The sequence below is a fragment of the Pelodiscus sinensis genome, chromosome 18 (assembly GCF_049634645.1).
Source record: "Pelodiscus sinensis isolate JC-2024 chromosome 18, ASM4963464v1, whole genome shotgun sequence".
NCBI classification, from domain to species: Eukaryota; Metazoa; Chordata; order Testudines; family Trionychidae; genus Pelodiscus; species Pelodiscus sinensis.
This window is the reverse complement of record NC_134728.1, coordinates 14,278,128-14,290,251: the sequence shown is the minus strand read 5'-3', so window position 1 is coordinate 14,290,251 and position 12,124 is coordinate 14,278,128. Positions and strand designations below refer to the sequence as shown.

Below are 12,124 nucleotides of genomic sequence, written 5' to 3'. Positions count from 1 at the left end.
TATTAGATAACTTGCATGATGTGCTTCAATGCTTAACTGTAAATTTAGCTATTTTATACTGATCCTGTTTCCCAAGTGCTTTGGCTGCATCCCCTAGGAGTTTAGAACCTTTGCCTTGCTTATCCATTCATAGAAGGTGACCCACATTAATGTCAAGAGGTTATTAGCAACTGATTGTCAAAAACATTATGATCAACTGACTTTAAAGTGTGGCCAGCATCACTTCATTTTTTGGATCTTGGCAGGGGAAGTGCAGTAGCAGCTTCCATTGATGGCTGCCAAGTTCCTCTTTGCTGGAGCCAACAGCAATAGCATTGCCCTGGATTGGATTATGCACAAATGGGGTTTATCTAGAAATGGGACTGCATATTTTTCCAGCTCCTGTTTTGAGCTGCAGTTTTAGAATGGTGGGATACACTCCACTCTGCTAACCTCTCTCACAGCTGTTGTGTACAAAGGTGACAGTCTGTCAACTTGCATATTGCTGTGGGCACCAATTTAAAAGCCTACATAAGTTTTAAAAAAATCATGTGCTTTAAACAAGTCTTTATTTACCTGTTACATAATAATTATTAAACATGAAATTTCAAAATCTAAAATATGTCACAGTTATTTCTGCTTTTCTTTCTTCTGCATATTTCCCAGCTCACATGGGTATGTCTACACTGCGGTGGTTTTCCAGGATGCCAGAGGTATACTGGGAAAACTCTGCCACATCCAAGGAACATGTTTGCTCTTCCACTTTTTTCTTTTGAGGAAGAGCAAACGTGCTCTTTCGGGGAGCCTTGTATACCTCATTCTACGAGGGATACAAGGGATAAGGGCTTTGCTGAAAGAGAAGGCTTTTCCGCCATTTGGCCCCGTCTAGATTGGGCCAAATGGTGGAAAAGCGTCTTCTGGGAAAGTGATCAGAAAAAGGTATGCAAATTGCGGAGCACAATTTGCGTAGCTTTTTCTGACAAAGGACTGTAGTATAGACGTAGCCATAATGAAAATCAATGAAGGTAAAATATCTAACACTGGAAAGGAGTGACTTGTCTTCAAATAACTGTCTCCACTTTTGTTTGGTCTGTTGGGATTGCTTTTATTTTTAAGGTGGAAACATTTCTGTTGTCCTGAGCATTTTATAAAAACGTTGATTACAAAATCTAAATGTTCAGCTGTTAGCTATCCTACTTTAAAGGGAGAATATAAACTATCAAAGATAGCAGAGAGCAGTTCAAAGCAATTTGGGTAAAATAAGATGTGGCTCAGAGAGCTACATTCACCAGTTACATCTGCAGAGATATCAGTGGCATTACACTAGCAGAGAATTTGGCCCTAAATCTGAACCCTCAAATGTTAGTTAACCCCTCACCTCTCCATTCCAAACGTATTTTCAGACCTTTAAAACCTTCCGGCTACAAAATTCGTCAAACCATCCCTAACAACTGAAAGCTACCTGGGACTTTCTACATAAGCATAAGATTCCCCTAATTTCCATACCAAAACATGAACCAAACCATTATCTTTTAACTCCAACATAAATTCCAGAAATAAAAAGTAGGCCTGTGGCACCTTCGAGATATGGTTGCCAGGTGTCCAGTTTTGAACCGGACAGTCCAGTATTTGAGCTTTCTGTCCAGGAAACAAACTGAGAAAATATAAATGTCTGGTATTTACTAAATAAGATGGAATGTAGATTGTGATGTAATGTCAAGTGTGTACAGTATTTTTGTTGAAACCATCTGGCAACAGTACTTAGAGACTAGCAAGAGTATATATAGTATCATGAGTTTGCATGGGCAAAATCCACTTCTTCAGAAATTTCAGAAGGTCAAGATAGAATTCAGACCCCAAAAACTGAACCAGACCTATAAGTACAGATCTTTTTGGGGGCAGTTGAAGCAGTATAGTTCATTCAAAACAGAGAGTCAATGTAAATGAGTTATATAAGCCTAATGTTTCATAATATAATAACGTACATCTCTAGCGAGAAGGCAGCTAAAGATTGCAGACAGACCAAGATTATATATAGGGATGACATGGGAGGGATCTACAGAATTATTTAAGAAAATCTATTTCACTGGAGCCTTCTATTAAGTCTTGGTTGGCCTGGGGTCCTTGAGAGGCTGTTGAGGTATTTGGTCCATATTACCATCTGAGTCACATCCAAGACTGACATAGGTCCATCATCACAATGGTCTAGCCTAGCTTATCCACCTCACTACCTGAGCACCTTTCTTCAGTGCTGCTCTTGCCATGATCAGCACCACTGGGAAGACAACCAAAAGGATGGTGTACTAACCCCATGCTTAACACCTTTTCTAATAATGGTTCTGCTAGGAGAGAAGATTCCCAAAAGCTGCCTCTCCATCAGCGAGTACTACCAGAATGTTCTAGCTGCCATCCTACTCTTGTTGGGCCTTTTTGCCTTACTGGATAATACCATCAAAACTGTCCTCCTGGTAAGCAAACAGTGTTGTGAGGTGGGGAGGGCTGCTGCTTCTATCAGGGTGTGTCTAGACTACAGGGTTTTTTCAGAAAAATGGCCGTTTTTTAAAAAAAACTTCAACTATGTCCACACTGCAATCGCGTTCTTTCAAAAGAAAATCGAAAGAATGCAGGGATTTTCCCGACATTGGTAACCTCATTCTCCGAGGAAGAACACCTTTCCCAAAAAAGCTCTTTCGGAAAAAGGCATGTGTGGATGGGGAAGAGGGAGTTTTTTGAAAGAAGAGGCCTCCAGGAAAAAGCACAGGTGCCCTGGTGGCCATTCCGCCCATAGTAATCACAGCTTACATGCAAGAGAGCATCCAATGAGTGTGGACGCTCTCTTTTGAAAAAGCAGATCGCTTTTTTGATGCGCTTTTGAAGTGTGGATGCTCTCTTTCAGAAGACGTTTTTTCAGATCTCTTACAAAAAAGATTCTTTCGAAAGAAGCCTGCAGTTTAGACGTACCCTTAGACCTCTGACACTTCTCCTTGAGTCCTTACTAACCACAGTGCCCTAGTCAAGTGCTCCTCTCCTGGATCAATACTGACCCCTATGTCCAAGATTTGTCTTCACTGGAATTAATACAGATATCTGTAGGATTTCATCCCTTACTCTGGGTGCTTATCTCCTAAAGCAGAGCTGTGTTGGGCAGAGGAGCGCGGGTTACCAATTGGGGGAAGGGTTGCCATGTGTCCGGTATTGTACCAGACAGTCCGGTATTTGCGCGCTTTGTCCGGTAAAAAAAAATCAGAAAATACCGGACATATGCAATGTCCGGTATTTTCTGATTTTTCCGGCTGCGCACCAGACGGAAGCCTGGCGTGGGGGGGGAGGGGAGCAGCTGGGAGTCCCAGCTGGGAGGTGGGGCTGCGATTGCTGCTGGAAGCCCTCAGTCAGTTGAGTGTGAGGAGGAGGGGAAGCCCAGGTCAGTCCCGCTCCCAGCCGGCCAATTTGCTCACACACCCCCTTCCCAGCCGGCCGGCTCTCCCCCACTTCCCCTCCTGATCTTCCCCAGCCACCTCCCCCCACCCCTCCCAGCTCTGCTTCCTGCTGGCCCATTCCTCTTCCTGATCTCCCCCAGCTAGCGCCGATGCACCCCCCCCCCGCCAGCTGTGCTTCCCGCTCCCCCTTCCTCTCAGCCTGCCCCGCGGCCCCCGACCCCCCCCCCCAACCAGCTCTGCTTCCCGCTGGCCCGTTCCTCTTCCTGATCTCCCCGGCCAGCGCCGCTGCATGCCCCTCCCCCCAACCAGCTCTGCTTCCCGCCCACCCTTCCTCCCGGCCACCCTCGCGGCCCCCGATCCCCCCCAGCTGTGCTTCCTGTCCCCCTTACTTTGGGCCAACCCTGCCCACTTCCGGCCACTCTCCCCCCCTCCCCCATATCCCGTGGCCAGACCTGTTCCTCCCGACCCTCCCCCCCCACGACCAGCCCTGCTTCCCGTTGGCCCCCCCCATCTTCCCCGGCCAGCCCCGTTTTGCGCCCCCCCCCCCCATTAGCTGTTTCCAGGCCCCTCCCTTCCTGGCCAGCACCGCTCCCTTCCTGGCCGGTTCCCCCCTCCAATGAAGTGTGTCCAGGTTTGTTTTGTTTTTTTAAATGACTACCTGGTAACCTGGTATCCAGGTCCTTGGAGTCTTTTTTTTTTTTCTTTTTGCTCAACAACTTTGGTCCCCCCTCCCCTTTTTTTTCCTTCAACGAAATTTTTTTTCCCCGTGTTTTTTTTTTTGGGGGGGGGGGAAGGGTTTTCGGTATTTTTGTTTCAGCCATCTGGCAACCCTAATTGGGGGACATTCTCTCCTGTGAGTCAGTATTGACGCCACTGCCACAGTGTGATGTTAGGGGGCACTGTATTGCCATGGGTGATTCACTGGGCCTTTCTCCCATTCTGTAGTAATACCAATGTGGTGCTAGAGGGAGCTGTCCTGCATGGAATGCGGTCAATGACTCAGTACGGCCATTCTTCCTGGAGTCACAACGAAACTAGTGCCCTGATATAGTACTAGGTGCTGCCGTGCTGATTGAGCCTCCTGGATAAGACAGAACAGGTCTTCTGAGCACTTATGATCATCTAAGATCATACGGCAGTTTATGTAAAAGCCAAGAGTTTAATCACTGTCTCCTGCTCAAATTCTAGTCTCTGTAACTGCTGAGTCTCCTCTCCTAAGAGCTTTTATTTCCTATCCTAAAATGGTCCTCTGTTGTTAGCTGCCTGCCACAATATACTCCATAGCTGGCTGTTCCTTTGCAGTGAATGATCCCTGTTCATCTGTTGTATTTGAAAAAGGAGGTTATGGCTAATAACATTTGTAGTTATGCCCCTGAGAGAAGGGTAATTAGCTGTTATGCTAATCTCCCATAGCAGTGAGCAAAAGGGAATTTCCTCCCCTTGAATGGCATTCCACAGTTGGCCAGCGGCATTAGGGATTTTAACACTTTATTCTATGGGTATGAGATACTGGTCACTGCTGGAGGAAAGACACATTAGCTGGACTAGTGATTTGATAAGTGAGGAGCTGAGATTCTAGGCCAAATAGACCCGTGGCCTGAATTAATACAGCAGTTTGGGGAGAGGAAAATAAGTGGACCAGTGATGTGACCTAATTTAGCAGGATGTGGGGATATATGATAAAAAAGACTCACAATCTGATCCACTGTGGATATAATCCTGTTCTGAATATCGTTCTCTTCTATTGCTGTTAATAATGTCCACTGAGGTATGACTGTCCAAATTTCTTCCATGTTATACCAGGGCCAAAGCATCTTGAAAATGGTTTTTTTTTTCCTGTAGCGTGGGTGGGCGGGTGGGTGGGCAATTCCTGGTGAGTTTGCCCTTGAAATGTAAGATGTGATCACATTACAAGTTGTTGACTCAGTGGATACTGAATTTTTGAAGCCTCTTGCACTTGTAGTTCAGGTACAGATAGGTCAAGAATTTTTCCGACTAAATGTATTTTCATCAGAAAATGCCAATTCATTGGAACTGAAGCTGTTTGTGGCAGAGCATTGCAATAAAGGGATGTTTTTGAAATGGAAAGTCATTTGGGGATTCAAAGTATAAGTTATCTTACAGTTTAAAATAAGCCAAAACCAAAATGGAAAGCTTTGATTGACCCATACCAAAACTTTTTTTTAAAAAAAAAATTTCAGTTCATTAAAAAATTTGAGACTCACTTTTCTCACGGTTCAAAAATGGGAAAATTCTTCAAAATCTTGAAAATACTTATGGAATAGGAAAACCAGTTGCTGCTCCACTCTAAGGTCAGAGGCAATAGCTTCATTCTTTTGAGGTCAATGACAAAACTCCCATTGGGGGGAAAAGGGCCAGGAATTCAGGCTGGCAGAAGTATGTGTACTAGAGAGAAGCTGTTAACCCCAATGGCCACCACTTTTTTCTCCTTCTCACAGATCTGGATTTACCTGTGTCAGTTTCTGAAAAGAATCTCCCAGTATTTCGTCACCAAAGGTAAAGTGGAGAAGATGAGGGAACGTTCAATTTTGGTTTGTTCTAAACTGTTTTTGGCCAGTGCTAATTAGATGACGTTGTGTCCTAAACACTGGTATCTGCAGGAGCCCTGTCTACACAAGGGCTACCATATACCATAACTACTAGCAGCAGTGGGAAATTTGAGAACAAAATCTTCATGTAGATGTGGTCTGTCCCTATCTCTCTTTCTGTTTATGTCCTTTACTGTCCCTCTCTGTCTCTTCAAGGTCACCTTATAGACAGGTCTGAGAAGAAGGAAGAAAGGAACCAGATATTGTCTGGCCAGAGATTACAGTAATTTATTCCTATAAGTTAGCTGACATAGATATTGTACTTCCATGGATTCATTTCTTTTTTTTTTAATTGTTCCTCTTCATTCCCCTGAAGCATACAGATGGATCAAAGCACTAACAGCTATTTCCTGCAACAAGAAATCCAGCACTTGGAAGGAAGTGGTACTGAACAAAGGCCACAAGAACGTCTCCATGTTGCGCTTTCACTGCACTCTTGATCCTCTGAGGCTAACCGTAAACATGAACAACCTAACTGGTCTGAAAAGCCACTGTCCCCAGGATCACAGGAAGGACAAGAGTTACCATGGTTCCTGGCCAACCCATCAGGACACTGATGATGAGAAAGCCAGTTGGTATGGGCACCAGCAGCAACACCGTCAGGCAAACAACCGGCCTAACCAAGCTCAGCATTACCAAGACTGGGAGAGCCAGTCCAGCTCCCATCACTCTGACAGTGACAGTCCCCAGCCAGCGTGCCCAGCTGGATCCACTGTGTCATCAGTGCATTTTCACACTAGGTCCCCAGAGCACGTTGCCAAGGCCAGAGGCAGCTTGGTTGACTGGGGCATTTACATACGCAACCCCCAGAGGGCCACTGGGGATAAAGAGCTCCACCTGAACAGTGCAGGAGAAACTATGCGAGGGCAGAGTTTCCTGCACCAATCTGCTGTTCCCAGCACAGAGGAACCCATTGGCCTCCATTCAGAGTGCTCTGCTGTTCACGTTCATCCCCAAGTCAGTGAGGCACACTTCATCCCCAGCCCAATCCTCCCAGGCCCCAAGCGGGTAGTGTACTCTGCCCTGACTCCCACCCCAGAGTCGAGAACTTGTCTCAACAATGATTATCCCCACTCCGTGCCTCAGGCACGTCAGAGGAATCCTGAGCACCATCCTAGGACCGAATTTCACCAGAGCTTGCCACAGGCTCCACGAGCCGAAGTTTACATCTATCTCGTCAACCCACAGCCTTTCGGCTCAGAGCACACCCCTGAACAGACCTCCCGCCCCTTCTCGGCATCTCGCACCATCTTGGTCAAGGACACATTGGCAAAACGGGTATCTGTTGGCCACACCTGGGAAAGTTCCAACCAACGCCCAAGAGGGCAGGTTCTTTGTGACACCCACCCACAACGCAAGAGTATCTGGGAGAGAAAACACCAAACGAGCACTCTGCAGCTGAGCCCAGACTATGAGAAGCTGGCAGGAAGCAGTGATGGCGCCAGCTTAATCCACAATACACCTCTCCTGGCAGACATGACAAGAGGAGGTTCTGATACAGCACCACCTACCATTAACAAGTGAAGGTGCCATCTAACTGGAATTACCACCCAGCCGACTTAAATTTCTGGCATCGATAGGATTCCGATGCCTGGTTTACCCAAAGGGATCTGAACTACCTGGGAGGGAATAGCACAAAAGGCATTCTCTGCTATTCTGTGGTGCTCTCAGGACATGCTGGGTTCAATAAATAGCAAAGCACCAAGCTCCTAGTTATGCAGATTATTTGTAGTGGCAGCTGTGGGTGTGGGAAGAACCCAGGTGGCAAGGCTTCTTCATTAAGAAGCGGCACTTCGTTTCCACATTGTCCCCACCTAACTTTCCCAGGTTAGCATGGCAATTCAGTCTCTGTGGCAGGAATGCACAAGAGAGCAGGAGCTCTGTGATTTCTCCTCTAAACAGGTATTAATTTGGGGCACATAATTGTCAATAGGTGTAATAAAATGTGTGTCTCATGGCACAAATGAGAAACTTCTTGCAGAACAGAAATAGCCTTTCTGATCTCTCTCTCACACTCACACACTTTATTTCGTTCTTTCTTTCTTCTCTCACACACAGTTCTGGGAAAGAGATGTAAAGCATGCTCAGGAGGTATCAGAGTTTTAGAAGTGTACCTCCCACGTGCCTTTCCTGTCAGTCCCAAAATTACCTACATTCTACCCAAATTTCATGTCCCCTTAATTTTTCCAATGTAAATGTTCATTAAAAATAAACAATTGTAGAACTCAGGTGAAAAGCTGTTCACACTAGACTGAATCCCACACTAGACTGAATCATGTATGTATAATTTTTGTGTTCCTCTTTGAAGGTCATTATTATTGATTGCATCCAGCATTTGGGTCTTCGCAGGCTGAGAGCTATGGCAAGAGGAGCCTGGCTTGCTGTGGAAGGCTTTTGAATGACCTGCCTTTGCAGTTTGAACATCGGGGATCTTTTGCAATACCGTCTCTAAATGGTCTGCAAGCAGAGTACCTCTGTAGGCTAACAGGTGGTCACAAGGGCCAGGCCTGGCATATCTTAATGAGTTTGCACCAGAGGGCATGCCTTCCAGCCCCAGCCGACAGATACACACTAACACTACTTGAGCTAGCATGCTGAAAATAGCAGCGTGGATTTGCAGCATCAGCAGCATCACAGGCTAGTCATCTGAGCACAAGCCCACCTCAAACCTTGGGTCCATACTCAGGTTGATAACCCAGTTGCAACATCCACATGGCTATTATTGGGTCTGCCTACCCAATGCCTAGGAGGCATGCTTCCAGTAGCAGTGTAAACCTATTGGATGAGGCCTTTGTCAAGCTAGGACAAGAGATTGTGATTGGCACTATGCTGCCTAGCACATGGACTACCAAAACTTTGCCCATAGTCTAGACAGCTGTTAAACAGTAAGCTCCTCATTCTGTGTGTGTGCAGCACCTAGTACAACAGGTCCATCCAGGACATGTAATTAACCATCAAAACAACTTACCAAGGGTCATGGCGGATTCTCCACCATTGACCATTTTAAAGTCAAGCTTGGAGGTTTTTCTAAAAGATCTGCCACAGGAATTATTTTGGGGAAGTTCTCTGGCCTGTGTTATCATCTACTCTGCCTTGTATCACAATGGCCCCTTTCTGGCTTTGGAATCTATGACTGGGGATTCTACTTGTTACCACAGTGAAAGTAATAATACTAGTAATAATTAACAATAATAAATCAATAAATAGTGGGTCATGATTGACCCAAGGAGGATGCTTACCTAACAGCATTAAACATGATCTCTTTTCCTAGTGTTATCAATAGCCTATGGGTCACATGCTGCTGCCAACTGACATTCCTGAGAAGGTTAAAGTAAGCTGTAACTAAGTAAACCCAAGGAGAGGTGACAGTGTTGGAGAATACAGAAGCTGGCCCAATACCTATTTTCAAAGTGCTGTGCAATGTCTGTCGGGACCCCCTGAGTTTGAAATGATCAGAAATTGAAAGCTGTTCCCATCAAAAGACTCCCAACTGAAGCAACACACCTCGAGCAAAGGAGAGTGCCTCTGTTTCAATGGATGTTGAATGGATGTTGCATTAAAAGGATGACAGACAAAGGATTATAAAAGCAGGTCTGTAATAGAAGCACAGAGATGTCCCAAGATCACCATTCAGGCCCCCAAAGCTGAAAAATTAAAACACAGAGAAAGGTTGGAGATTATATTTCCTCCTACAAATCAAACCAAATGTGACTTGGTGCTACTTCCCCCAGGATGCTTCAACCCTCCTTCCATTCTCAGCCTGGAGAGTGGCCAGCATCCAGACTAAGCGTTAGTAAAACTAACAAGCGGGACAATTCCCACAGTATATTTTCTTGTTCTTCAGATAACTGCCTTAAGCACAGAGCATCCAAAAGTCATGTCCCATCCAATGTTGCCTGCAGTAACCAACAGGCAAGATCTCCATAGCAAATCCAAATGCAAAGCCCTTAGCAGCTGGCAAAGCAGCAGCATTAACTGAAATAGGTCAAAGCTCCAAAGTAGCTCTGCTCAGTTTTAAAAATAGAAATCGTAAGTTTCCTGTGATGGGGCCTGATCCAAAGCTTGCTGAAATGAGGACATTCCATAGCTTTTGGATATGTACATGCTTCACAGTTCTCGCCCAAGGAGAAACCAGTTTAAGATGGGAAATTGCTTGGAAAAGCTCATGGGCTGCGGGTAGGAGTGTCCTTCTACAGCAGACCTAGAATTGCTGTTTTGGGGAAGAAGTCCACTCACCCAAATGGGCTCTGACTGGTCTTTCTCCCTCATTCTCAACTCTCATAAAGGTAGTTGAGCCCACTTTCTTTTCTCCATATGTAGTCTGATGTGATCCCCAATCATCAGGCTATTTTGTGAACGTATGTCATGGGACAACACAGTCTCATGGTTCTGTGCTCTGGGATGTAGCTCACTCAGGTCATGCCAAAAGTTGAGCCTGCTTTGACAGAGTCACTGGGAAATCAAAGTAAGTAGAGGCTACCCATGATTTCTCCTCCTCCCCCCGCCCCCCCAGTTCTGGAAGTACTCTGCTGGTGGAGCTTGCCTGAATGCAAGGAGAAAGGAACCGGAGTTCAGACATGTCATAGCAGTGCTCTGTCTGCTCTCAGTGATATTGTTCTATTGTTCTCTACAAATATTTCCTGCCGGCTGACATGTGGGTAACCATTTGTGTAGCTTCCAAAGGAGGGTAGGAGTATTAGCTTCCTGTTCTTGTGGAGGAGCAAGGAATCTTTTATGAGCCTGTCCCTGCACAATATAAGTCCTGTGGAGATTAGCTAGTGCCATCAATTGGAGCAGGATGACGTACTAAGAAAGGAGGTTTCAAAGGAGTAGCTGAGTTAGTCTGTAACACGAAAAACTTAAAAAACAACAAATAGTCTGGTAGCACGTTAAAGACTAACAAAACACATAGATGGTATCATGAGTTTTCGTGGGCACAGCCCACTTCTTCAGATGACCAGAATGTTGGCGGTCCAGAACCAAGAATAAAAAAGGGAAGTGGGGGGAGGGGAGGAATTGGGTAGATAACTTTCAAAGATTTAGCTGAGCCAGTCTGTAACAGGAAAAACTAAAAAACAACAAATAGTCTATTAGTGTCTTAAAGACTAAAGAGTTAAGAGGCTGATGTGAACCATTAGTTTAGTATTAGGAAAGGAAGAATACTAACACCAGATTCTACACAGACATCAAGAACCATTGGCACCTTCATTGGTTGGTGGGTTGATAATGTGCAAGACAACCGATATCGCGATTTAATTCATTAGCATGAGAGTTAAACTGAATGAAGTGGAGTTCCAATCCTCTGTGTATTTGGCTTGTGGAATTGGTCTGAAAGAAAACAGCAACTTGGAGATTCCTTAACGAATGTCCAGAGAGATTAAAGTGTTCCCCAACAGATTTTTGTGTGTTGCCTTTTCTCCCCTCCCCTCCCCCCTTCCTTTTTTTATTCTTGGTTCTGGACCTCCAACACATCTGAAGAAGTGGGCTGTGCCCACGAAAGCTCATGATTCCATCTACATGTTTTGTTAGTCTTTAAAGTGCTACCAGACTATTTGTTGTTTTTTGAGGAAGGAAGGTAAGTGAAATCAATGAGTTTGGTAATTATACTTTAGTAATCCAAGAAGGGGTTCACCCACCTCTAATGGCAGAAATAAGACAGGTGTAAGTGGCACAAATCAATGATAACGACTCTGGGCTGCTGAATTCCAGCAGGAACTGGTCATACAGCAGGGAAAATGTGCAACAATCCAGGGGCTCTCTGGACTATCCATTGGGGTGGGTCAGCAATGGCTCATGACTCCCTCCCCCAACACAAGCAAGTCACAAAATACAAGATCGCATTTGACATACACTTTTTCAGATACTGACTCTTTTTATTGCAAAGTGGCATGAGCTCATTCCTGCAGTTAGGCTGCAAAATACTCAACTAGCACTATTGACATGAGGCATAATCTTGCCCCCACTGTAGTCAATGTGGCCGTGAAGGGGAACATGACACTTTGAGAAACAGGGAGGTGGACTGCTCTCTCCTTCATCATGCACGAAGCCTGGAATGTGTGGAGTAATGGAATCAATGCAATAAAATACATAAACGGACAA

General features: G+C 45.2%; 1 protein-coding gene across 1 annotated transcript; it reads left to right on the top strand.

The window, feature by feature from the left end:
* The first annotated feature begins 2,213 nt into the window (after positions 1-2,213).
* LOC112546169 (uncharacterized) lies at positions 2,214-7,730 on the top strand. The gene is made up of 3 exons (XM_025185771.2): positions 2,214-2,447; positions 5,876-5,933; positions 6,342-7,730. Exons 1-3 carry the CDS (start codon positions 2,313-2,315, stop codon positions 7,547-7,549), a joined length of 1,401 nt encoding a protein of 466 aa, XP_025041556.1. The 5' UTR covers positions 2,214-2,312; the 3' UTR covers positions 7,550-7,730.
* Positions 7,731-12,124: the final 4,394 nt, after the last annotated feature.